The 27,826-nt window shown below is 42.6% G+C and overlaps 1 protein-coding gene across 2 annotated transcripts; it reads right to left on the reverse strand.

Annotated features, from left to right (window-relative positions):
• LOC123777732 (uncharacterized) lies at positions 1–27,826 on the reverse strand. 2 transcript variants are annotated; one of them, XM_087867249.1, is made up of 5 exons: positions 27,656–27,826; positions 20,878–21,038; positions 9,719–9,845; positions 9,472–9,532; positions 1–9,065 (listed from the first exon to the last, which is right to left on the reverse strand). In XM_087867249.1, the coding sequence occupies exons 3-5, from the start codon at positions 9,750–9,752 to the stop codon at positions 7,412–7,414; spliced, it is 1,749 nt and encodes a 582-aa protein (XP_087723375.1). In that variant the 5' UTR covers positions 9,753–9,845; positions 20,878–21,038; positions 27,656–27,826; the 3' UTR covers positions 1–7,411. The 2 variants fall into 2 exon arrangements, with proteins under 2 accessions (XP_087723375.1, XP_045630524.1); XM_045774568.2 differs by lacking the exon at positions 20,878–21,038.

Below are 27,826 nucleotides of genomic sequence, written 5' to 3' on the forward strand. Positions count from 1 at the left end.
TTGTTTTTTTTTTTTTTTAAAGGGAATATAGCTACTTTGTAGAACTTGCTCAAGTAGTACTGTACTGCTCTCTGGGACTGAGTGATTTCCATAGAACAATGGAAATGGTGTCTGAGAGCACACTCGGCAAGGCGGGAGCTGGACGGATAGTACTAGATAAGCACTGGTGGTGCTAGTTGCTATAACAAGGCTATGTTGTTCTGATGTTGAACATAAACTATCTTACAGACAACCAAAATCACACAGGTTCATTCTCTGACTGTGATGGAACAAGACCAACACGAGGCCACTATCTTCTAACTGGATTATACAACAAAATTGTCCAAGCCACAGAGATTACCAAGTGTCTCACTCTTCTGGCAAACACGATTGACAATTACTTCTTCATCATTGGTTTTAGACCCATTTCTAGATCCAATGATCAAGATACCCAACCACAGAATTACATTTACTTCCTGATATCATTAATCAATGTCCTGATTTCTTGAAGTCCCTCCCCCTGTCAACCAACTAATGTAAGGCCAAATTGCAGAATAAGTCCATCCTTTTTATTACCCTCTAGTGAGATGAATCATGGTCTCCACCATTACAATGAATCAATAACTCAACTATGTTCTACTATAACTGTTCCTGGTAATTTCTGGCTGCGCAGCATTAATGAGGGCAAGATATAAGTTTCTGCTAAAATACGAAGTCATTTTCATGGAAAAGATGTTAACTATATGGAAATAAAAGAATTTAACCTTAAAAAATTGCTTTGGATCCTCGAAGAAATCAACTAATTCAAACCACAAAAAAGGAATTAAAAATCAAATAATAAAAAAATTGAAAAAAAACACCTTGAAGTAAATGAGTATGAAAATAGAATATAAAAATTTATGGAACACATACAAAAATTTTAGGGTCAAAATTATAGTTTTAAATACATTAGAAAGGAAGAAAGCTATAAAATCAACAATCTAAGTTTCAACTTTAGTAAACTAGAAAAAGCACATCAAAAGTAAAACTTAAAAAAGGAAATATTAAAAAGCAGAAAAAATCAGAAGCAGAAATCAATGAAATACAACACCAGAATACCAACAGAGCAAATCAATAAAACAAAAAATTGGTTCTCTGACGAGATCAAGAAAATTGGTAAAATCAAAGCAGCACCAAGAAAAAAAGACGACACAAATTACAAAAATAGAGAAACAAGGAAACAAGTATACCCACTCCAACCCCCCCAAACCCACAAGCCCTACAAACATACCTGAGATTTTTAAAGCTATAAAGGCATCATATGAACTATTTTATGCCAAAAGATTGGATAATTTATTTGAAATGGACAATTCCTAGCCATATTCACACCTACTACATCAACCCAGGAAGAAATTGAGATAGAAAATTTGAATCGGTCTCTATCAAGTTAAGAAGCTGAAGTGGTAGTTAAAAATCTTCACACAAAGAGCCATGGGCCAGAGAGCCTCACCACCGGAATTCTAACATACTTTAATGATACCAGTACCACACTAATAAAAAAGGAGGAACTACATTGTAAATCATTTTATCAAATCTAGACAAAGACATTACAAGAAAAAAAATGGCAGGAATCCTTTCACACTGCATACTTCTGTCAAATCACTATGATGAGTATTTTAAATAGATTTTTACTTGTCAATTATACCTCAATAAAACTGGAGGGGAAAAAAGAACTGAAACAGAAGTGGGTTTGGGTAGACTGGAAAAAGGAGAGGAAAAAAACCAACAATCAGAAGAATGACCTTCGCAAACATAAAACCGCTTAACAAAATATTGGCAAATGAAATATGGCGAGACATATAACTGTGTATACACTGACGAAGTGGAGTTTGTCCAAGAAGGCAAGAGTGGATTTAATTCTCATCAAATGCTATCTAGAAGGAAACGTCAATCTGATGAAACGTATGAAAAGCCTACAGGTAACATCCTACTTAGAGGTGTAAGACTGAATACATTTCCCCACAGACTGGAAACAAAACAAGTGCCCTCTTCCACTACTTCTATTCAGAATTGTTCTGGAACACCTAGCTGATACAAGGCAAGGAAGAAAACCTAAAGGAACAGAGATTAGAGAGAAAGAAGCAAAACTCTATTTGGAGATGACACAATTTTGTTTGTAAAAATAGCTATTGAATTTAAGGGGAAGAAGACTTAGAATAGAAAGGTCATAGGATCAAAGATCACAGAATCAACTGTATCGCTATATACCAGTAATGGAAAATCCAAAGCTGAAATTAAGAAAATTCCATTCACCACAGCATCAAAAGAAAAACCGGTATTCTGGAATGGCAGCACGAGGAGCTAGCTCTGTGGACCCCCTCCCCAGCAAAACAAATATAAATGGTAGGAGTCACTTTGAAAATCCAATTATTTTAAGGCTCTGGAAAGTGTCATGATGGCATATAACAAATAAACACCTAAGTAAGAGCAAGGGGAGTGAGAGTGAGAGTCCATGGCACTGAAACCACAACGTGCTTTCTGCCCTTCTGACGTCAATGATGCAAACACCACTCCAGGCAGGGGCAGCCAAGACCACAAGACTTCCCCTAACCCTGTTCTCAGTCCAGGGATGTATCTTCCTGGGGGGGGGGGAAGGCACCAGCATGTGTCATTCCCTCCCAGCTACATATTGCAGAGGCTTATTTCCATCTGGCTGCCACTGAGAGGAGTGGAGACCCCACTTCAGACATGGCATGTTAAGAACACTGGAGCCCCGACTGCCCTCTCCCTAGCTCATTCATAGGGCAGAAGTTCTATGCCAAGAGGCCAGTCAAGAAGAGGCTGCCACCCACACCTAGTGTCTTTCTCCTAAAAGGGGGTTATTCAGGAGCTCAGCCGGTTATGCGTCTGACTTTGGCTCAGGTTTTGATCTCAGGGTCCTGGGATCCAGCCCTGAGCTGGGCTCCTGCACTCAGCGTGGAGTCAGCTTGTCCCTCTGACCCTCCCCCTACTCGTGCTCTCTCTCAGATAAATATAAGCTTTCCAAAAAGGGGGGAGGGTGGGTTATTCAGAGAAAGGCAGGCCAATGAGCCCACCCATCATTCCAGAGCTGTGGCGCAAGGATTTTGTTCACAAGCAGAGGCAGTTCCTAAGGGCAGACAGCTCCGAAGCTCTCTCCAAAAGGGTTAACTTTATGTGAAACAAATGGGTGGAGGTTCAAGACTAAAGGTCCTCTTCAAGACAGTGGAGGTTTTGATGGCAAGCCACGAAGAGGAGGCGAGTAGCTTCATGAGATCAATATATGAAGCCAGTAGGCCAGCTAGTTTACTAGAGAACCAGGGAAAGAGACAGATAAGGAAAGCCGTCTTGGGATTAGAACAAACCTCAAACCCTGGCCTTGAAAACTACTTCCTCAAATGGGCAGGAATGAAATTGGATCAGGTTCTGGAGCAGTTGATGTCCCAGGCTACTGTTAATAAAGCAACCAGTCTGCCCTAACAGTGTGATCAGGGAAAGAGACAGTCAATGAGAGAGGCTGTCAAAACCAGTCATCCCACTGTGACTGTGAGCAAGCCCCAGGCTGTGCTCTCTGGAGAGCAACATCGGAGGCTCACATGTGGAAAAAAACAGATTTCACCAAAATGTCAGTCAGCTAGTCACAAAACAAAACCAATAAGCAGCCCTGAAAAGTATATGATCTAGAATGTCAAATTTTCAACTGAAAATGCATAATACATGCAAATAAATGGAAAGGACTGACTTACAAACAGAAAAAAGGCAGACACCTGCCTGTGAGATGGTCTAGATGACAGACTTAACAAAGACTTCAGGGCAGTCATTACAAATATGCTCAAAGATCTAAGGGAATCCATATTTAAAGAAGTAAAGGAGGGTGTGATAATGATGTCACATTATCAACAAGAATTTATAGATGGAGAGAGATTATGCAATCTAAAGAAAGAGTGAAGAAATATGAGAAGAGCCTTTGGAAAATGTGGAATACTAAGTACAAAAACATATGCATGATGGGAAGATCAGACCGAGAAGACAGAGAAAGGAGGATATTCCACCACTGTTGCTTCAAATCAATTCTCTGCCCCTTCCTCTCCCTTTTCTCCTTCTGGGACTCCCATAATGTTCATATTGGTTGGTTTAATCGTACTCCAGAAGTTCCTTCGCTTACTTTGTTTTTTTTTCTCTGCTCCTCAGACTTATCATTTCAAATGACCGGTTTTCAAGTTCACAGATTGTTTCTTCTGCATATTTGAATCTGCTTTTGATACCTCTAGTGACTTTTTTCAATTGTTTATCTTCAAAATATTTTCTCTTTGATGTTCTCAATTTCTTCATCTATGAATCTTCTCCTGACTTTATTTTCCTCTTAAGCCCTTTAAGAGTATTATTTATTATCTAGAGACCATGCAGTGCTTGAGTTGGGGGAGGGGCAGAGGGAGAGAGACAATCTGAAGCAGGCTCCATGTGCAGCACGGAGTCTGACCTGGGGCTTGATCTCACAACCCTGAAATCATGACCTGAGCCAAAATCAAGAGTTGGATGCTTAACCAACTGAGCCACTCAGGTGCCCCAAGAGTATTATTTAAAATTCTTTGTCTACTAAATCTGAATCCTGTGTTTTGTTAAGATTGGTTTCTGGAGATTTATGATTTAATTTGGTTGACTGGGCCATGTTTTCAAGTATCTTTGTATGCCTTGTGATCTTTTCTTGAAACTTGGGCATTTGAAAAAAACAGCCACGTGTTGCCTACTCTTTGCAGACTGGCTCCATGCACAGAAAGACCTCCACTACCAGCCTAGCACGAAGACTTGAGGTATTCTCAGCCCTTTTCTGGGCATGGGTCTTTCCTGGGTCTGTGGATGTGCTTCCTCCCCTCCCCCTGCAATTCCCCTGTATACATATCTGCTTTTAATTTTTTTAAAAAATTATTTTTACATGTCTGCTTTTAAATGTATTAATTTCTGTAGGAGTCTCACAAGTCCAAATCCTCAACTTTTTGAGCAACTTCACACTGATACAATTCATTTTTTTAAATTTACATATTTTGCGGGCACCTGGGTGACTCAGCCGGTTAAGCATCTGACTTGGTTTTGGCTCAGGTCATGATCTTACAGGTCATGGGCTCAAACCCTGGGTTGGGGTCTGCACTCAGCTGGGAGTCTGCTTGAAGATTCTCTCCATTTGCCCCTTCCCCACTCATATGCTCTCTAAAATAAAATAAATAAATCTTTAAAAAAAGGTTTTACTTAAGATTTTATTTATTTGAGACAGAGAGAGAGCGCACATGGGCACAAGTGGGGAGGAGGGCAGATGGAGAGGGAGAAGCAGACTCTCTGCTGAGCAAGGAGCCTGACGTGGGCCTCGATCCCAGGACCCTGAGCCAAAGGCAGACGCTTAACTGACTGAGCCACCCAGGCGCCCCTTTTACTTTTTTAAAAGTAATCTCTACACCCGATGTGGGGCTCAAGCTCACAATCCCGAGATCAAGAATAACATGGTCCACAGACTGAGCCAGCCAGGTGTCTGATATCCATTGTTATTTATGGTTTGTGGTCATCTTTATTACCACAATTCATTCCACCTCTCTCTCGACTACAGATGTCATTCTGGAAGTCTTTGGCAAGAAGGCACTGACAAAACCATGATGTAAGTTTTTGGAATTAAGAATGATGAGAAATTTGTTTAATTATAAAAATTATAAGTACAGAATTTTAAAAATTGAGGAAAAAATACTTAAACTTGTATGCACATGATGATATTGACTCAGAATGTAAAATGATGATGAAATTACAAGTTGAAAAATCCACAACTGCAATGGGATGTTTTAATATATCCTATCAGGAAATGGGAGAAAATAATATTTGTTAGTATATAACAGTTAATAAAACACTTTAAAGGAACATGTACAGAAACACTGGTTTGATAAAAAAAAAACTGTAAATCACATAAAAACATAATTGAAAATGTACTGAAGAATTAGGTTCAGTTGTAATTAGAAATACCCACAATCTCGCTGTGTAAGAGGAAGGTGCTTAGTCTCACAAGAAAGGACTGGGTCATAGAAGTCACCATACAGTGCAGTAGAGGAACAAACTACCACATGGTTTCTTTTGACTGTATCACTGTAGCTGTGTTGGTGGAATGAGGAGTCCACAGTCCTTAGGAGTATTAATAGAACAAGATGCTTACTACATGTATTAGACCTTAAACAAATACAATCCAGAGAAGAGGGAAGTCAGCGCTTTAAAGAACATTCTCAACCATGACAGCCTAAATTTGCTGCCTGGTGGACACATGATGGCTTGCAGGAAAATCCAAATGGCATCAATCTTTGCTGTGGAACTTGTGGAGGCATCTGTGGAAACCTACAGCTCTGAGAAAATGGAAGTCAAGTAGTTGGTGGTGGTATTCAAAGATACTCTTGACTGACAGGGCAAAGAATCAGCAAAATGGGCTGGAAGATGTATGCAAAACTCCTATGGTCTCTATCACTGCCTGTACTGTGACTCTAAAAACTAAGAACTTCTTCCCTTCTGCCTTCCAAATCTCATGCAAGTGAGGCTCTTAGTGAATTCTAACATGAAACTGTAAAGAGAACAGACTCTAGAAAATTAGGTCAAAACATTACCCATGTTGACCTAACACATTCCCGGAGAGCCATATCCAATTCTACATTTTTGTGTCTGATCACAGGTCTCTTAAAGTTTAGTATCCAAATCACAGAAGAGATGAGAAAGAGTAAAGGGGAAATATGTAAATAGCAGTTCTAATAAGATAATACTCTATGATAAACTCTGCATACTTACAAATTTATGCTAACTATATTAGCTAGGAAAATAAGGCTCTTTGATGAAAGAAAAAGAAAGAAACCTTTTCTCATATGAAAGGAGGAATATTTATAATGGGTAGGGAATATCCAGTACCTGTGACATGAGGTCAATAAGAAAATCCCAACAAATACCAAAATGTCATTTTTCCATGGCCCCTTCACTTACTGAACAATTAAAAAATTATATAAAAATTAACCCTCCTTACATATTAGAAATACACTTTAACTCACCCATAGATCCAACAGACTTCAAAATGGAAAGACAAAAATTTTATAAGCTGATTCAAGGAAAAACGCTAACCTACTAAGCTTATGTACTATTGCTTAAACAGTGCTGACAGACTTGTCTCAACTCAATGTTCAGCTAAAAAGCAACGACTGGAAGCCATAGTCCAGAGACTGAGTTCCAGAATGAAATTCATTATTTTTAACTTCTGAAGCATTTCTTTCATGTAGGGAATTCTCTGGAGTTATTATGCTTGATTTAATTTGTATCAGACTTTCCCCCTATTACTTACATTCATGGCATCTCTCTCCAGTGGTGTTTTTACATGACTTTGTATTTGTCAAGACTGAAAACTCTCCTGTGTTTTTCAGTTATAATTTACCTATCTACTGTGCATTCTCATCACATGTTTATGTAAGGATGTGGGCCAATTGAAGGCTTTCCCACAATGTTTACATTCAAGAAGTTTCTCTCCAGTGTGAATTCTTTCATGGCTTCTAAACGAACTAGGTCGACTGAAAGCTTTCCCACATTCTTTACATTTGTATGGTTTCTCTCCAGTGTGCACTCTCATGTGTCCTCGGAAGGTTGTACGATAAATAAAAGCTTTCCCACATTCCTTACACTCATAGGGCTTCTCTCCAGTGTGAGTTCTTTCATGTACTTGAACATAACTTGAACAACTGAAGGCTTTACCACATATCTTACATTCATAGGGTTTCTCTCCTGTGTGAGTCCTTTCATGTATTCGAAATGAACTGGGACAATTGAAGGCTTTCCCACACTCCTTACATTTATAAGGTCCGTCTCCAGTGTGTGTCATCATGTGTCTTCGAAAACTTGTGAGAGAAACAAATGCTTTCCCACATTCCTCACATTTATAGGGTTTCTCTCCAGTGTGGGTTCTTCCATGTATCTGCAAACCTAGAGGAGAACTGAAGGTCTTCCCACACTGTTTACATTCATAGGGTTTCTCTGCAGTGTGAGTTCTTTCATGTCTTCGAAAGGAAGTGGGACAACTGAGGGCTTTACCACATTGCTTACATATATAGGGTTTTTCTCCAGTGTGAGTTCTCACATGCACTTGGAAAGTGGTCAGCCAATGGAAGGCTTTTCCACATTCTTTACATTGATAGGGTTTCTCTCCAGTGTGAGTCCTTTCATGTGTTCGAAAGGAACTAGAACAACTAAAGGCTCTACCACATTGCTTACATTCATAGGGTTTTTCTCCAGTGTGAGATCTTTCATGTATTCGATAAGAACTGGGACAACTGAATGCTTTCCCACATTCCTTACATTTGTATGGTCCAACTCCAGTATGTGTTATCATATGTCTTTGAAAGCTTCCAAGAGAGATGAAGGCTTTCCCACATTCCTTACAGTCATAGGGTTTCTCTCCAGTGTGAGTTCTTTCATGTTTTCGAAGAGAACTGGGACAACTGAAGGCTTTACCACACTTTTTACACTCATAGGGTTTCTCCCCTGTATGAGTTCTTTCATGACTTCGAAAGGAACTGGGACAACTGAGGGCTTTACCACATTGCTTACATTGATAGGGCTTCTCTCCAGTGTGAGTCCTTTCATGTGTCTGAAAGGTTTGATGATATCTAAAGGCTTTACCACATTGTTTACACTGATAGGGTTTCTCTCCAGTGTGAGTCCTTTCATGTTTTCGAACAGACTGGCGATATCTAAAAGATTTCCCACATTCCTTACATTTATAAGATTTCTCTACACTGTGATTTCTTTCATGTTTTTGAAAAGGTTGGAGATAACTGAAAGCTTTTCCACATTGTTTACATTTATAAGGCTTTTTTCCATATTCCTGATACTTGTATGGTTTAGGTGAAGTGTGAGATCTCTTATGCCTATTAAGGGATGAATGGCGCATGAAGACTTTTCCACACACACTGCATTCCCATGGTTTTACTTCAGCGGGAGTTTTCTTGTTCAGATTAAGATTTGGGATAGGACTGAAGTTTCCTCCACATTGACTACCTTCTTTACTTTGACAGAGCGTCTCTACCATATGACTTCTAAAAAAAAAAAAAACAAACAAAAACCAGAAGCATATTAATTTGTGATTTCCTATCTATATAGTATTCTAAATACTAGAATTACATTGTTATCATTTACATATAGGTAAAGAGTATGTTTTTCTGTCCTGTCTGAATTGTTTGAAAATGAGTATTCTGCAAGAGGGCTCAACCTTGTAACTATTATATGAAAACAGTGAGAGTCATATAGTTTCTGAACAATATTTCCAAATGAACTATTTTGCAAACACTGATGATTTGCCACATTTAAGAAAACACTTTTGGTGAAAATTTTCTAGAAGAAAATATATCTGAAGCTGGGCTGTCTTGTGTCTGCTTGCTTTTCAATTTTCATAACATATAAAGATTTCCTCGGACACTGCTTTCCACTGTGAATGCAACTCACCTTAGTTTTCTTCCCTGGTTTTTGTACTGATCTTCAATGTTATGGTCTTTCCATTTTTTCCCTACAATGAAACCCAGAAAAAAGCAATAAATTATAGAAGAATTATTACATTACAAGTCCATGATGGGCTCTGACCATGCCTGATTTACCAAAGTATTCCTTTTCCCCATTCCAAATCAAGGAACACTGATGGTCAAGAAATACTTGTCCTCTAATTGACAAGGTGAAGGTAAGGTGTCATCCTTACCTATTGAGGCCAGGTTCCTCAAGGTTTCCCGCATCACATCTCTGTAGAGTTTCTTCTGTGAAGGATCCAGCAGAGCCCATTCCTCCAGGGTAAAGTTTACAGCCACATCCTCAAAGGCCACTGGGTCCTAAAACATCCCACATATGTGCAGAGGAGGATGGATGAGACGGCACTAGGAATCTATAGTCAATTCATATGAAGTTCACATGATTCTGTAAACTCAAAATGTTCTATGACTTGGTCATCAGAATTCTCACTCTCTATACGTAATCATTTCCTCATAAATTTAGGAGTATCATGAACACACGAAAATTATTTCTACTTTTTTACTATGTTCACTTCAAGTCTCATTGCTCTCTAATGGTAGAGTCCCAAGCGCGTTAGAGAATGAGAGAAATGATACGCAAATGAAAGAAACCTTTCCATTTTAAGACCATCAATTCCTTGTGAGGAAAAACTCAGCTCCTTCCTCATTACCTTCCACCGTATCAGGCAGCACTCCATGAAGCACAGGATCCCATCCACATGAAGTTTTAACGAATAAAAACACAGTGAAACACTGGGAGCTTTTCCTTCTATTTCCATTGCCAAACACATAAGGCCAGAAGGCCCGGGGGAATCCATTTTATAATCAGGACCAGCTAGCCATCCATATTGTCCTGATGTGCTCCAGGCCATTAGTAGTAGTCATATGCAGCCGGCTGAATGAAAACATCTGGTAGACAGTATTAATTTTAACCTTTCTATAAAAAATTTGTCAGAGATTCAGTTACTCCTTTCTATTTGTCCCACTTCATGAGGCTAGGGAGTTATTCAGAAATTACAGCTCAGGCATAAAAACGGCACCACAACTTAGAACTACACAAAATCCCTACAGTTTGGGTCTCAGAGCTGCTGCTCACCAATTTTTAGCACACACACGCACATCTACTGGGATGGTAAGATGCTAGAAGAGCTCTTTGTGGCAGAACCATAACAGTGCACCTCAGGCCTTGCTGAGATGAGGAACTGGATAAAAATTGCAATTTTCAAGGAAGTTCATTTGAAAGCCACAATGGTTTGGTGATGAATGCACCCACTGTCATAAAGCACACAAAGGGTTCAGCAGTGTTTTCCTCTAAAAGAACATAAAACTTCCCTTCTCCAGTTTCAGGAGGCAGTGATTTTCAACCAGCGGCCCTAGAGGCTGCCCTTCCATTTCTCTCACTTCTGTGCCCTCACGTGGGGCTCAGGAGTACGACTGCCTAACCTCTGGGCATAGATATCCCTCAGCTAATTCATTCTCCTAAATGCTGGTCTCTGAAAAAGATCATTAACCCACTGATGTCCACATGCAGCTGATAGAGAAAAGGCTCCCACGGAGTCATCTGGATGGCAGGATTTGCCCATTTGGTTAAGAAAACAGAATAGGAAACCCAGACTTCTTGGTAGATCCACGGAGTAAAATGAGCTCCCTGCGTTGCCTCTAATGCCTCTTTCTACGGCGGGCCTGCAGCCCCTGCTCCTAACGGTGTCCTACTACCTAGTGTGCAGAAGAGGGTGAACACTACTAGCAGGCTCGAGACTGCTGATCCTTACGGATGCCTGCTCACAGTATTTGTCCTTCGCTGGTATCTGAGAGCCAAGATGTAGGAGGGACCCCACCAACCTGATGAGAGTGACTCAGTGTGCCTAAACTGTTTATGCAAAGACTAGGGTAATATCCCAAACTCTAGGTTTCGTTCTGAGAGTCTGAACTTTCGTTATGCGCAGCAGAGGGTGCCTATGTGACCTAGGCACTGGGTCCCTAGATGGGCTTCCCGGGAAGGCAATATTTTACATGTGTTGTCACAATTTGTTACTTGGGGAACTGAACCCATCCTATGGATTATAATAGGAGATAATATCTCCTTGGAGCTTGTATGTGGTTTCCTCCAGAATAAATTCACTTATATATATTTTTAAAGTTTACTTATTTTTAAGTAATCTCTACACCCAATGTGGGACTCAAACTCATGACCTGGGATTAAGAGGCACATGCTCTTCCAACTGAGCCAGCCAGCCACCCCCCCCAAACAAATGTAATTAAATACTAAACAAGACTAATGACTGATATTAATGATTCTAATAGAAAAAGATTTAAATTTTAAAAAGATTTTATTTATTTATTTATTTGACGGGGGTGGGGAGAGTGCATGCACAAGCAGGGGAACAGCAGGCAAAGGCAGAGGGAGAAGCAGGCTCCCCGCTGAGCAGGGAGCCTGATGTGGGTCTTGATCCCAGGACCCTGGGATCATGACCTGAACCGAAGGCAGATGCTTAACCGACTGAGCCACCCAGGCACCCGAAAAGATTTAAATTTTTATTGAGTATCAAAGGAGAATGAAAAAAGTAAAAAATATGGTACACGTTCTTAGAAATAACTCCATTTCCCAAATGTTTCCTTTCCCAAAATGTATTTTTATAAAATCCCATCAATCCCCCAAACAGATTTTTTAGGGGTCAACAAAAACTATTCCTCCAAACCTAATATGAGGAACAAATGCCAAAAAAAAAAAAAAAAAAAAAAAAAGTCAAGGTCTTCCAGAGAACAAAGGGGCGGCTTGCCTAATCTACATCAAAGATTTTCAAACTATAGCATTCCAGACAGCATAGTATTAGCAGAGAGAAAGACCACGGGAAGGGAAAAGTGCCTTCCATGGGCCAGCAGTAAATACCGAAGTTGGCCAAGGACAGATCAGGCACTGTAGAGGAGTGGCAGACATCAGAAACCCTTTCAACACATGGGGCAAAGACAAACTGGAAAATGTATTGTATGCACTTCTATTCCATGGAAAATAGCCAGTTCATTGTAGATTTAAATGCGAAAGATAAAACTAGGACACCTGTGGAAGTCATAGATACATGCTTCATTGATCCAAAAATAGGGGGAATTTTCTCATATGAGGGAAAGAGTGACCTGAAACAAGAGACTGAGCAATTCACAATCAAACTGAGGAAATTAAAAAACAAGGTAGAAGAAAATATCTGTAATAACATGTAATATTAAAGACTTAGGGGGTGCCTGGGCGGCTCAGTTGGTTGGCTGTCTGCCTTCGGCTCAGGTCATGATCCCAGGATCCTGGGATCAAGCCCCATGTCAGGCTCTTGCTCAGTGGGGAGTCTGCTTTTCCCTCTGCCTGCTGCTCCCCCTGCTCATGCTCTGTCAAATGGATAAAATCTTAAAAAGACCACATATGAAATAAATGTCCATCAGGGGGCGCCTCAGTGGTACAGTGGGCTAAGCGTCTGACTCTTGGTTTTGGCTCAGGTAGAGATCTCGGGGTCGTGGGACTGAGCCCTGTACAGGGCTCCACGCTCAGTGCAGAGTCTGCTTGGGATTCTCCCTCCAGCTTGTGCCATATCTCTCTCTCTCTAAATAAATCTTAAAAAAAAAAAAGTCCATCTGCTAAGTAATAAGAAAAAAAAAAAAGACCAAGCATATTATATTTCATACTGATGAGGACAAAAATTAGTCAATTTAATAATGCCCTGTGTTGATGACCAGTCAACAAATACATGAATATGCATGAGTGGAGGAAACCATCAACTGATATGCTCCATTGCCATTTCTTGTCAATTTGAACTTGATCACGATCTACAATTTTTCTCCAATGTCCAGAGAATTTATTGTGTATTTGCACTGGGAGTCTGATACAAGAATGAAAGCTGTATTTTTTTAAATTTTTACTATTTATTTGATACACACACAGAGAAAGCACTAGCAGGGAGAGCAGGAGAGGGAAAAGCAGGCTCCCCACTGAGCAGGGAGCCTGACCTGGGTCTCGATCCCAGGAGCCCGGGATCACTACCTGAGCTGAAGGCAGACGCTTAACCAACTGAGCCACCCAGGCGCCCCAGAGGCTGTATTTTTAACGAGAGTAAAAATTAAATTTGAAAAGCCCAAATACAGTAACCATAGCAATGGATGAATAACTTGGATGGCCTGCAGCCTCAAGATACAAGCATTTATGAAACATACTGTTGCAAAGAACCAACCAAAACACATTTTGAATGTAATTTCATATTCATTCATTCATTTAGATTTTTATTTATATGACAGAGAGCGAGAGAGCACAAGCAGGGGAAACAGTAGAGGAAGAGGAAGAAGCAGGCTCCCTGCCAAGCAGGATGCCTGACGAGGGGCTCAATTCCAAGACCCCAGGGACCATGACCCAAGCCGAAGGCAGACATCCAACCATCTGAGCAACCCAGATGCCCCTATACTCATTTATTTAAAGGTAAAACTAAAAGAATACCATTTAGTGGGGGGAAAAAAAGATAGTAAGGGTTATGAATAAAGACTCAGTTAGAGGTCATACATGGTGCAGGATGGAGACAAGCCAGGTCAGGAACCTCAGGAGACAGACAACTGCCCAATGCCCACTTACAAATCTCGATGATTACAAAGATGTTTATACTGTTATCACCACAAAATCTTCTCATAAAGCATATGTATATCAGTTTCTGAATGTATTTGATGATACAAATTTAAGGAACTAAGTTTGGGGAAGTATGCAATTTTTATTTTTTGTCCTGTAACGTGGAAATCTGAATTCTAGTTCACAGATTTTGGCACAAAAACTGGTAACAAGTGTTTATTTTGAGAGAATTGGTTACATACCTCTTAAAAACAAAGGGTGACACGTACTGGTATGGAAAGATGTGAAGGATTTATCAACTGAATAATTAAGTAAAATGCACTGCAATATAAACACCAGGTTACCTTTTCTGTAACTCTCACAGTTACCTGCACAGGAAGGTGGGCTCCCACCCAAGATGTGAGTCCGATGTCCTGACGGAAAACACACACATGTCAAGAGGGTATGAAAGGGTTTCTTCCATAATGCAAGTGTCCAGGGAGGGCAGGGAAGGGCAGGCCTCTCAAGCGGGTGGGAAATGCCTTGAGAGAGCAAGGAAAGGGCTGGTTGGGTTTTTTAATTGAGGTTTGGGAGTGGGTTAGGGTGAGACCTCGGGTACAGGGGCAGGGCCTTCAGTGAACTGAATACCTTGCCAGTGCCAAAGCAGTGAATAGCCAGCCTGTCTTGTCCCCTGGTGCAGAGGTGGAGTGCAAGGGGAGGAAAGGAGGGATGAAGACTTAAAGCTCAGCAGACAAACATCAAAAAACATCAGAGACTCCTGGTTTCTGGTCAGACATATAAGGAGTTTAGATGCTGGCATTCCTGTCCTCATAAGAAAAAAAACCCACTGAAATCAACAACTCTTCTTAGATCCATCAGAGAACTGAGGTCACAGGGAAACTACTGTTTCCAAAATCAGAGAGACAGAAAAGTAGCCATTTAAAAATATGTCCAGAACATTCTGTTCTTAAGAAGGCCTGTTCTCTCAAGATCTATTTTATGAGAGCACGATTGGGATTTTCTTGGAGCCTGACTGACCTGAGGAGGTGGAGGACAGAAAAACACTTGTGACAGTGACAGGATTTTTCTTCCTAAGTATGTGGTGTTTCCTCTAACGCCACTGATCCAACTCTGATTCACCCATTATGTGTCCAGTCGTTCAACTCAATACTAACACTACCCAGACTTAGCGTCAGATTTGCAGATGGAGCGCTCCCTACAACAAAGCTGCCCCACTTCAGATGCCAGCCATTAACAGGGCACCTTGTCTACTGACATTTCCAGCCAGCTGCCTACAAATCCAGAGATGCCTTTGAAACCCCCTGAGGTTTGGTAATTTGTTAAAACAATTCTGAGAACTCAAGAAAGCAACTGACTTAAAATTATTGGTTTATGACGAGATACAACTTAGGAACAGTCCAATGGAAGAGATACACAGGGAAAAGAATGGGAGCAGGGGTGAGGGGGCAGGAACATTTGGAGCTTCCGTGTTCTCTCCGCACAAGCTGTCCCTCACCTCTCCCCACCTCCAGCACCTTCATGTGTTCACCAACCTGGAAGTTCTCGAAATCCCATCTGTAAGGGTTTTGAAAGAAGTTTCATTATGTAGGCAGAAGTGATTAACTCAAGGCATTTGGTGATTAACTTAAATCTCCAGCCACTCTTCCCTCTCCAGAGGCTGGAAATTGGGGCTGAAAGTTCTAAACCTCCCATCAAGGCCTGGTGTTTCTGGTGTCCAATCCCCATCCTGAAGCTATGTAGGAGCCCACCAAGAAACGCCTCATTAGAACAAAACACGCTCTATCACCCTTATCAGGAAATTCCAAGGGCTTTAGGAGATCTTTGCTAGGAAGCACACTCAAAGACCAATGTCTTCCTTGTATTTCCCCTGGGTGGCTCAGTTGGTTCAGCACCCAACTCTTGATTTCAGCTCAGGTCATGGTCTCAGGGTTGTGAAATTGAGCCCTGTGCTGGGCTCCGTGCTGGGCGTGGAGCCTGCTTGGGATTCTTTCTCTCTCTCTCCCTCTGTTCTTCCCCCAACCCCCTCCCCCAACTCCGGCACTCTCTTAAAAAAAAAAGTCTCCAAGGAGAGATAGCAAACCATGCTGCTTATGTGAATAATGTGGCAAAATACATGAGGGAAAATGGATAGAATAGCACAAGAAGAAACAGATGAATCCACTATCACAGTTGAGCGCTTCAACATCCCTCTATTGGTAATTAGATCCAGCAGGAAGAAAATCAGAAAAGTTACAGTTTAACTGAACAGTGGCATCACTGGATTTAATTGAAAACTGTGGGATACTTTATCAAAGAGAATATATATTCTTCTCAAGTTCACATGGAAAATTCATGAAGACTGCAACCGTGTGATTTATAAGAAATATACATTTATTCAGATGATCAAATATATTTTGCATACATATTTGGTCTTTTGCCATAGTTCCTGCCTCACAAACTACCCAAAACCTTGGAGTTTTCTAAGTGTTGGAAGTGATAAAATGGCTGGTGCTATGTTATTGCGGTGACTTTTGCAAAGCACCTAAGGAAGGGGTCTGGTTGCCAAAGGAGCCAACCATGTGGTCAGAAAGTTATAACTTTCAGTCCTACCCCTGATCCGCAGGGAGGGGAGAGAATCCAGCGGCCGGAGGTTGAATCAATGGCCAATCACACCTATGTAATGCAATCTCCATAGAAACCTAAAAGAGTGGGGTTGGAGAGCTTCCAGGTTGGAGGGTACAGGGAGGTGCTGGGATAGGGGTGCATCCAGGGGACATGGAAGCTCTGAGCCCTTTCCCCATGCCTCACCTTATCCCTCTTCCATTTGGCCATTCCTGAGTTATATCTTTTTATAGTAAGTGGCAACCTCACAAGCACAATGTTTCACTGAGTTCGTGAGCCGCTCCAGCAAATTAAGCATTAATCAAACTAGAGCCAAGGAGGAGGTTGTGGGCACCTCTGATTTATCACCAGTCAGAAGAATAGGTAACAACCTGGACTTGTGACTGCCATGCTGAGTTGAAGGGGGTTGACAGAAATTCTAATTTGTAGGTCAGAGGCACAGGTAACAGCCTGGCCTTGTAGCTGGCACCTGAGGTGAGTCTTGCAGGACTGAGACCTCAACCTTTGGAATCTGATGCTATCTCTAGGAATCAAAGCTAATATAAGGAGACAAGAAAAAGAAATAAAAGGCATACAGAATGGGAAGCAGAAAATAAAACTCTCTTTGTCACATATGAAATGACTATCTAAGGAGCAAATGTCAAATAATCCACAATAACAAGGAAAGTCCTTTGAACTAGTAAAAGAGCAGAGTAAGACTGAAGGATAAATGGTTAATATACAAAAGCAAAATTTATGCTTTCCTATATATCCAAACAAATATAGTCAACTGATCTTTGACAAGAGGCAAAGGCAATGCAATACGGAAAACAGTCTTTTCAACAAAAAGTGCCAGGAAAAGTAGAATCCACATGAAAAAAAATCTAGACACAGAGCTTACACCTTATACAAAAATTAACTCAAAACGGACTCACAGATCTTATAAAAAAAACTCCCAGGAGATAACATAGGAGAAAATCTAGGTGATCTGGGGTTTGGTAATTATTTTTTAGATAGAACACCAAAATCAGGATCTATGAAAGAAAAAAAATAGTGAGTTTGGATTCATTAGAATGAAAACCTGCTCTGTGAAAGTTAAGAGATGGAAAACAGAAGCCACAGACTGGAAGGAAATCTTTATGAAACACTTCTCTGATAAAGGGCTAGTATCTAAAATGTCCAAAGAACTCCTAAAATTCAACAATAAGACAAGCAACACAATTAAAAATGGGCAAAAGATCCTAACACACACCTCACCAAAGAAGATAGACGGTAATTAAGCAAAACATGCTCAACGCCATGTCATTAGAACTTGCGATAACAGGGGTGCCTGGGGGGCACAGTCGTTAAGCGGCTGCCTTCGGCTCAGGGCGTGATCCCAGCGTTCTGGGATCGAGCCCCACATCAGGCTCCTCCGCTAGGAGCCTGCTTCTTCCTCTCCCACTCCCCCTGCTTGTGTTCCCTCTCTCGCTGGCAGTCTCTCTCCGTCAAATAAATAAAATCTTAAAAAAAAAAAGAAAAAGAAATTGCGATGACAGAATGAGATATAGCCAGACATTTATTACAACAGCTAAAATTCAAGACAGTGAGAAAAAAATACCAAATAATAGTGAAGCTGTGGGGCAACAGGAGTCTTCATTCATGGCTGACCTTGGAAGATGGGCAGTTCTTAAAAAACTGGTTTTTAACCATACTATCCAGCAATCACCATCCTTCCTATTACCTCAAATGAGTTGTAAACTCATAAAAAAAACTTCATAAAGAAATCTACATATGAATGTTTATAGGAGCTTTATCCATGATTGCCAAGACTTACAGGTAATCTTCCAACAGGTGAGTGGAAAAATAATCAGTGGAACCTCCATATGATGGAATATTATTCAGTGATAACAGGAAATAAGGTATCAAGCCAAAAAGACATGGAATAACCTCAAAATCATATTGCTAAGTGAACGCAGACTACGACAAGGCTACACACTCTATGATTCCAAGCATAGTTCCGGAAAGCACAAAGCTATGAGACGGTAAACAAGCTACAGTTGCCAGGGATTTGGGGCTGGGAAGGAGGAATGAATAAATAGATGGGACGACAGGGAATGTTTAGGGAAGTGGAAGTATACTACATGATACAGAAATGATAGACACACATCATTTTACGTGGCTAATGCCCAGAGACTGTATAACACAGAGTCTAGCCATTATAAACCGAGGACTTTACTACATCAATATTGGCTCACTGAATATAACAACGGTAGCACAGTGATTGCACGATACAAACTACAGGACAAACTATACGAAGGCGGGGGGTTATGTGGGAACTCTGTATTTTTTCTTTTTAAAATTTTATTTATTCATCTGAGAGAGGGGGAGAGCGTGTGCACACACGAGTGGGGGGAGGGGCAGAGGGAGAAGCAGAAACCCCGATGAGCAGGGAGGCCCCTGAGGGGCTCAATCCCAGGACCCTGGGATCATGACCTGAGCTGAAGGCAGACACTTAAATGACTGAGCCACCCAGGTGCCTGCTCTCTGCGCTTTCTGATTAAGTTTTCTGTAAACCTAAAACTGCTGTGAAGAAGTCTATCAGGAAAAAAAAAAGATGAAGACAGACGCATTAATATTCATCCCTGATGACTGGCGACTGAAAGAGCCACTGTTCATTCGATTGATTTGGATTTATTTCAATAACTTATTATGGTACCCTATGAGGCCTAAACCCCGAGACGTGGGAGAGCAGAAATTTCCACTGAATGCCTTCTTGAGGGCCCAGCACTGTATGTTCTGAGAAGTGAAATGAGTGCCTTCATCGCTCTCAGTAGTGTCTGGAACTCTGATGTGGATAAGGGGTGTCCAGGCAAGGACTTACATTGAAACCTTAGTATACGTGGAGACCAATCTTACCTTGATTTATATGCTGGAGATATCTGTGAGGTGAGAGAGTCCCAGAATTCCTTAACCATGAAGGAGCGTGTCGTAGACAATCATCCAAGAGTCTATAAACATAGCTGAAGCTATTGCTGGTCAGTGCTCAGACGACTGACTGACGGCATACAGTTTGGGGCCTAGGGCCAATTCTTGCATCAGAAGCCTATGGACAACTTAAGGCCATCACAGGCAACCCCAGGAGGCATGAGAAGAGGTCACTGAAGCTTCTATTGTGAAACAGTGTCAGAGGGCGCTCACAGGTGTCCCTGCTGTGTGGCAATTTGACCAGAGTCCAGAGCCTTCCCATTTTGTTGTAGGGGTTCTTATTCAGGGCGGGCCATTTTCCAAGTAACAGCATCAATGGGCTCAAGTAAAATTTTAAGCAAGGAATGTGTTGCCTCCAACACCAAAAGAATCTAGACAGTGCTGTGGCTGCTGAGAGGGACAATAGTGACTTCTTCACCATGTCAAGGAGGGAATGGGCTCCAGATTACCAAATAATTTTTAAGAATTTTTTAAATAAGATTTTATTTCTTTGAGAGAGAGACAGAGTACAAGCAGGAAGACGGGCAAAGGCAGAGGAAGAGGGATAAGCAGACCTCCCCTTGAGCAGGGAGCCCAATGCAGGGGTTGATCCCAGGACCCGGAGATCATGACCTGAGCCAAAGTCAGATACTTCACTGAGCCACCCAGGTGCCCCAATTTTTAAGAGTTTAAACAAGGTGCCAGGGCCTCACATCATATATATGGTAATGGCCTATCCCCTTTTTATGGGCTCTTTAAAAAAAATTATTTTTATTCATTTAAGAGAGAGAAACAGACAGCACAAACAGGGGAAGAGGCAGAGGGAGAGGGAGAAGCAGACTCCCCGCTGAGCTGGGAGCACAATGCAGGGCTTGATCCCAGGACCTGGAGATCACGACCTGAGCTGAAGGCAGATACCCAACCATCTGAGCCACCCAGGCGCCCCTTTATGAGCTCTTTTTATTTAAAAAAATTTTTTTTACATGATTTTATTTATTTATTTATTTGTAAGAGAGAGAGCACAAGCAGGGGGAGCAGGAGAGGGAGAACCAGGCTCCCTGCTGAGCAAGGAGCCCAATGTGGGACTTGATCCCAGGACCCTGGGATCATGACCTAAGCCAAAGGCAGTCGCTTAATTGACTGAGCAACCCAGGCGCCCCATGAGCTCTTTTTACCAAAATTTTTATGTCCCAAATATCCTCAACAGAGAATGTCATCAGTGCAACGTCATACCTGTGCTCCTGGAGCAAGGTGGATGCCGTTCAGATCCTACCTGCAGAGACTGTGTGCACTGGCTGTGGTGTGGACGCTCCCTGAAGGTCACCAGGAAAAGGTGGATCATGTCACTTCAGAGGTAAAGGCCAACTGCACCCGACAGGCTGGTGAAATAGGCACTGAACAAAACAGACTTGGTCAAATCTGTGACGGCAGGATACTGATCTGCTGTTGAATGGATGGAGTCAGTAATTTCGCATACTGGTGGGGACTGGGAGTCGAGATTTATTTTGGTGCAAACACAGCCTCAAGGTTGCAGTAATCCACTCTGAGGTGTCATTCATTCTTCCCAGATTTAAAGAAAAGGCCAAACAAGGCTATTAAAAGGAGAACCAGAGGGAATCACCACTTCTTCATTAAAAAGGTGGTTTTCAACCAGTGGTTTTGATTCCTTGAAGGCCCCGTTTAATTTACATTGGGTCAGATTAAGTAATTTAACTGGGGGTGGTGCAGTAAGGTCGGTGGGGTCCCACTGTGTTAGTATAATTTGGAAGTGGCAAAAACAAAATTTAAAAATTTGTTAAAGGTTTTTTTTTTTTTAAGATTTTATTTATTTGTGAGAGGGACAGAGATAGTGACAGAGAGCATGAGAGGGGAGGAGAGGGAGAAATTTATGACACATCAGGTTCGTCCTTTCTCTGTTCAGTATGGGACACTTGAAGAAAATAGGTGTGGGGTGCCTGGGTGGCTCAGTTGGTTAAGCGTCTGTCTTCGGCTCAGGCCACGATCCCAGCGTCCTGGGACCGAGTGCCGCATGGGGCTCTCTGCTCAGCGAGGAGTCTGCTTCTTCCTCTCCCTCTCTCTCATATAATAAATGAAATCTTTTTTTTTTTTTTTAAGATTTTATTTATTTGTTCGACAGAGATAGAGACAGCCAGCAAGAGAGGGAACACAAGCAGGGAGAGTGGGAGAGGAAGAAGCAGGCTCATAGAGGAGGAGCCTGATGTGGGGCTCGATCCCATAACGCCGGGATCACGCCCTGAGCCAAAGGCAGACGCTTAACCGCTGTGCCACCCAGGCGCCCCTAAATAAAATCTTTCAAATAAAGAAAAAAAAAAAAAGACAATGGACACTAAGACCATGAGAGATTTTTAGGTAAGACCACGGTTTTCATGGTTCAAGTGAGACATGCTTATTTGTCCTCTGTATTATATTCAGCAACTCCCTAAAGATTATCAGGGGTACCCTGCTTAAGCATAGTGGAGTCCCCACTTTAACTGCAAGTTGAACCGTAGTACTGATTATCTGCATAAAGGTTCCTAAATTAGTGCATTATAGCAGATGGCAAAATTAATTCAGCAACCGTGCTGTAAAGGCCCAAAGCACCAAGGAGTGTACTTTTATCTTTTTGGTTGTGGAAATTCTTTTAGTATATGTTGAATTTTCAATTGGTCAAATTGCAGACCTTGGGTTTAAGACAGGAAAACTGAAGGGACCTCATGAAAAAAATGCTGTTTTTTTTTTTCTTTGCTTTTTTTCCTGCTTCTACTCTTGCTAGAACCTGTACCCCTGCCTCCTTTTTTTTTTTTTTTTTTTTTAAAGTAGGCTCCATCACAGGGCCTGAACTCATGACCCTGAGATGAAGATCTGAGCTGAGATCAAAAGTCAGTGGCTTAACCTACCCACTTAGGCACCCAGGCGCCCCCTTACACATGCCTTAATGTATGTCCTCCTTGTAAAGATCAAGGAGTTAATGATTTCTTTGGAGTTTTGCAGCACAATAGATAACATCTAAGGAGTGACCTGGAGGGTTCGTCATATACCTCTTCCAGATACTGTGCTGCCAGGACACCGGGCTCCAGGGCATAAGTGACATATGGAAGACAGCAGAGCACTTGTGCTCATTGGACCAGTTCCCAGATGCCTGAGAGGACATATACACAAACCACCATTCTCAATAAAAATCCAGACCCAAGGGGCGCCTAGTGGCTCAGTTGGTTAAGCATCTGCCTTCGGCTCAGGTCATGATCCCAGGGTTCTGGAATGGAGTCCTGCATCGGGCTCCCCGCTCAGCAGGGAGCATGCTTCTTCCTCTGCCCACTGCTCCCCCTGCTGTGCGTGCACAAGCTCACTCTGTCAAATAAAATCTTTTAAAAAATGCTCTTTAAAACCTCCAGACCCCAAACAAAGACGAGACTCATTCCCCTTTTCCTTTCTGAGTCTCCCAGACGCTCCATCTGAATCTGCTCTCTCTGTATCTTCAATAAACTCTGCTCTCACTTCCTGCTGGCTTACATTTGATTTCCTAGCCTGTGCATAGCCAAGGATCCTCTTGGCTGGTCCTGTGGGACCCCCTCTGGGTCTTCAGAGCCAGCCTCTCTGCATCAGTTTCAACACTTTTTTCTTTTGCTTCCTCTCCAGTTTTGTTTTCCATCACTGGATATACTTCAGGGGAGCGGGTGTCCCCTCTACTCTGGTATTTATACATTTTGCTCCTCCAGAGAGCCTCAAAGCAGTGCCGCGAGAGCTTTATACGGTTTGAGGACCCTGGCCTTAAGTCAAGTTTGAACTAATCTTTTTGCTGAGCCACAGGGGTACCATGAGTGTCGTCCCCTAAACTCGAGGCTCCAGATCTTTGCTGCAGTAGAGGCAGGGGTGGCAGCAGAGGGACTGAAGGGTCCCTAGGTTTAGGGGTGTGGACTCAGCCCACCAGCTACTGGCTGCCATTCACCCTCTCTTCTCTTTCTCTAACTCAATGACTGCTATTTCAGGAGTGACCACCCAGGGGGCCCCCGTCTTGCATAGGATAGAGTCCCTTCTGCCACCCCACCCTCAGGTATGTGGGGCCAACCCAGCCCCTGTCACAGCTTCACCCCAACACAGATATAGACCAGCAAACACATTGACCCAGGACCACTTTAAGGAGGGCCTCGATCTTACACTCCTGCTCCCACAGGCCTAGGGATTCTGTAAACTGCTGACTCAGTAGGCTGAACACAGAACTGAGTCTCGGGAGGGTCACCCATGCAACACGAGGTAGCACAGGTCACAGCACAAGCTCTCCAGCCCGAGAGCCGCAGAGCATGTGCCATCAGACATCAGATTAGGTGAGCAAGTCAGAGCGAGAGAAGCAGACCCACAGCATAGCAGTCATGTCTGGACATGGCTCACAGTTCCAGCAATTATTGTCACCTGCAGATGTGGTTCCCATGTTGAGACTGAGGTCAGTGAGGCATGGGGACACACATGCACATATCAAGATGGTAGGAAAAGGTTTTCAAATCACATAATAAAGGTCTCTGGGGAAGGCAGGGCTGGCCCCTCAAGCAGCTCTGAAATGGCTTCAGAAAGCAATGAAAAGAGCCTGGTATGGGGTTCATTGTGGCTGGGGCAAGAATTCTTGCCCAAGAGCAGGGGTCTGTGTGATTTGAATCTCTTGCCATCTCTAGAGGAGATATCACTCAGATTTTCTCATCAGCTTGACCAAGTGGGAGGCATAAGAGAAAGAAGGAGGGAGGAGGCTTAAACTGTGAGCAAACACCCAAAATATGGAACCTGATTGCTCATACAAGAAGAAAATCATGGTTAAGAAAAACATGCATTTGCAAGTGCTTGTTTTCATTTAAAGAAACACTAATAGGGTGCTCAAGAAATGATCAACACTCATTTTGGGGGGTGCCTGAAGCGAGAGCTCTGGAGTGGACCACCATGTTCTGGCAGTGGGTCTCTTCAGACGGTATTTTACAGAGTTTTGCTAACCCCTGCATACATTATTATTTAAGGTAAACAGTAATATATATATATAAACCATATTTTTTCTTTTTAATACTCTTTATTTTGAATGACCTTCTTTTGCTTTTTAAAATTTAATGAAAAATTTTTTTCTACATAGAAAACCATTCTAAGATTTCATCCTTAGATGGTGGCTCGCTCTGCTGAGTGTCCAGCTCTTGATTTCTGTTCAGGTCATGATCTCCAGGTTGTGGGACTGAGCCCTGCGTTGGGCTCCATGCTCAGCAGGGAGTCTGAGATTTTCTCTCTCTCTCCCTCTCTCTCTCTCCTTCTGCCCCTTCCTCCTGCTAGTGTGTGTGCTCTCTCTCTAAATATTAAAAACAAAGCAAAACATGAACACTTATAAAAGTTTAACCCATAAGAAAAAATTTCAAGTCTTTTTGCATAATAAAGGGCACCAGAGTGGGGCACCTGGGTGAGTCGTTAAGCATCTGCCTTCAGCTCAGGTCATGATCCCAGGGCTGTGGGAGCAAGCCCCACATCGGGCTCCCTGCTCCGCTGGGAAGCCTGCTTCTTCCCCTCCCACTCCCCCTGCCTGTGGTCCCTCTCTCGCTGGCTGTCTCTCTCTGTCAAATAAATAAATAAAATCTTAAAAAAAAAAAAAAAAAGGCACTGTAGTTTCTCCTTTCAACTCTTACTGAGGGGTTAAGATTATTAAGTAGCTTATTACAATGCACTAGGGAATTATCAAAGATTTATGCAAGTTTTGAGTTTTCTTCATATCAATTAAAAGAGGAATTAATTTGCCTTCAACATTAACAGTATTACAGTATTCAAATTTCCAAAGCTCTCTACACACAAAAAAACCGACCTAAAATGCAAAGTCTACCTGAGAACCTCAAATACCCCCATCTCACATCTTGAGACTCTTTTGCCTAAAGGAACAAATAACGGTTTGGTTCCAGGATTCTCTGCATTACTTCCATTGTATCTTTAAATCGACCTATATTTTCAAAGTCCAAGAACTAAAAACGTCATGCTCTCACCAAGAAAACAGCATCACAAATGGCTAAGGGAAGCTACCTGAAGTTAAGAGCTGCAATACGCAAACACATACAAGGAAAGGAATGCAAATACGTGAATCAGGTAAGATAAGCAGCGTGCTTCCCCACACTTCAGAAGGCAAACTCATATTCCCAGCTTGTGGTCCAGGCTGCACCTGCTGGGATAACAACCCCTAGAGTCAGGGCAGAGGTTTGGGCAGGGGGACGACACTTGAGCAGCCATAGGAATGAAGTCTGGGAGCTACGTACACACCTCTCCGGGCATAATGGTTCAATTCTCACAAGTTAGGAAACTACTGGCCAGATTCAACTTAAGGATCTGACTCAAAAGAACTCCCCAATTCACAAGCTCTTTGTCCAGAAGCCCTACCTCCAGACCTTCACAGACTTTTCAATGTATGAAATTACTCTGAGTGAACGTACACTGCAGACGCGAAGCTCAAGGCTATGTCCAGAAACAGGCCCAAGGAAACCACAATTACCACCTCAGAAAGAGCAACACTGCCCCGTTCTCTAACCGCATCCTCCAAGTACACAAGTACACAGGCATTCCCAGTTTTCCTTGGCTCTGCAGCTTCTCTCAGCTTCTTCTGTGGTGTCTGAGCACGTAGGACACCTGCAGGGGGAGGCTCTCCAGGAAGAACCAACTGGGCTTTCAAGTACTTCCCTTCGCAGGCTCAAGGGCGGGGGGGGGGGGGGGGCTTACCTTAGAAACACTGACCTCAGGCTTCTGCTTCCTACCAAGTTGCTCTGAACCACCACTAATATTTTAAAAGTGATAAGCTCAGTGTTTGGACAAAATCACTCAAATCCAGTGTTTATGTGTAAGAAAGGAAAGAAAATTGTAAGGATTCTTCTAGTTCAACAAACAACACACAAATATCTACTCCTTTCAAAAAATATAAATGTCAGTTAATTATTAGTTACATGGCAAGAAATTGTTTGGAAACAATCATAATTGAACACACTTCTAGGTACTGCAAGTCTAAGTCCTGATACTGCATTTCAAATCACCTAAAAGGCCAAACCTCTGGGTGTTACTATACCCGCTCATAGGAGGAAAAAAAGGAAACAAAATTTTTAATAAATGTAATGATGGAATGTTTTTTTCCTGAAATTCACCCTTTTCTTGCCTCTTTACAAAATTTTATACTTTGGAGATCTACTGGTTAAATACATTTTAACTTCACTGAAAAACGCAGGCTTAAAGAAGTTGAATAAAGTCACAAACTCAGGCAGGGGCAATACTGACAGGAGACCACACTCAGGGAAGTCTCCAAAGAGGAACCGCCACCCAAAGGACTTCCCATAGGATGCCGGTGCTCAGGAAAGATCCTGGAAGGAGAGGCAAGGGATTTCATGTGACATATTCCAGGCGGTTATTCTTGGCTCTCCTCTTATGTAAAATATCCACAGGCCAAAAGAATAAATCTTTAAAAAGAACCATTCATGGCTCTGTAAATAAATGATAAAATACTGCGTACTTTGAAACACATCATGGAGAACAAATAGTTAATAATGATGCTATGAACTGGAGAGGAAAGATGGCGTTTCCAAATGCAGGGGAAGATCTGGAAATTTAGGCATTTATTGCCAGTCCTATAAAGAGCTAGGCTGGGGGCACAGGGTCGTGACTTTGAGATCCTACTCCCTAAACGTTTGGAAAAGTGAGGGGAAACTGGGTCCCCCCCGGGAGAGAAGGTTGGGGACCCCACAGACCACAGCACCTCCCGCACACGAACCCGGGAGACCGAGGCATGACTGTCCTTTGATGACCCTCCCTGTGGTCATCGCCCAGTCTAAGGGAGACGCGGCCGCGCAGTGACGGGAAAGGACGCGGGGGTCCCGGCAGCCAGCCCGGCCCCGCGCCGCGTGCCGCGCCACCGGCGCCTCGGGTCCCCAGACTCCAGAGTTCACCGCGGGGAGGCCAGGTCCCGCCACGGCCGGTTCTAGCCGGTCCCACCGCCCCCCTTGCCCAACTCCCGATCCCGCACACTCACCATTGCTGGCTTTCTGGGGTACGGGGTCGACCACCATACGATTGCCGCGGCCAGCGGAGGTCACGGCCACAGAGGATGTGGCGGAAGCTCCCGAAGCCTTTCAGGACAGCGAGAGGTGATGCGAGCCTCGGACGGACAGCAGCGACGGCACACAGTCCCCGCCGTCCACAG

This window comes from Ursus americanus, chromosome 14 (assembly GCF_024610735.1).
Source record: "Ursus americanus isolate L20-20 chromosome 14, mUrsAme1.1.p, whole genome shotgun sequence".
NCBI classification, from domain to species: Eukaryota; Metazoa; Chordata; class Mammalia; order Carnivora; family Ursidae; genus Ursus; species Ursus americanus.

Coding starts and splice junctions, on each gene's coding strand:
- LOC123777732 (XM_045774568.2), bottom strand. Junction 9,533..9,718: donor GAGGAACCTGGCCTCAATAG/GTAAGGATGACA, acceptor GTTTCATTGTAG/GGAAAAAATGGAAAGACCAT. Junction 9,066..9,471: donor AACCAGGGAAGAAAACTAAG/GTGAGTTGCATT, acceptor TTTTTTTTTTAG/AAGTCATATGGTAGAGACGC.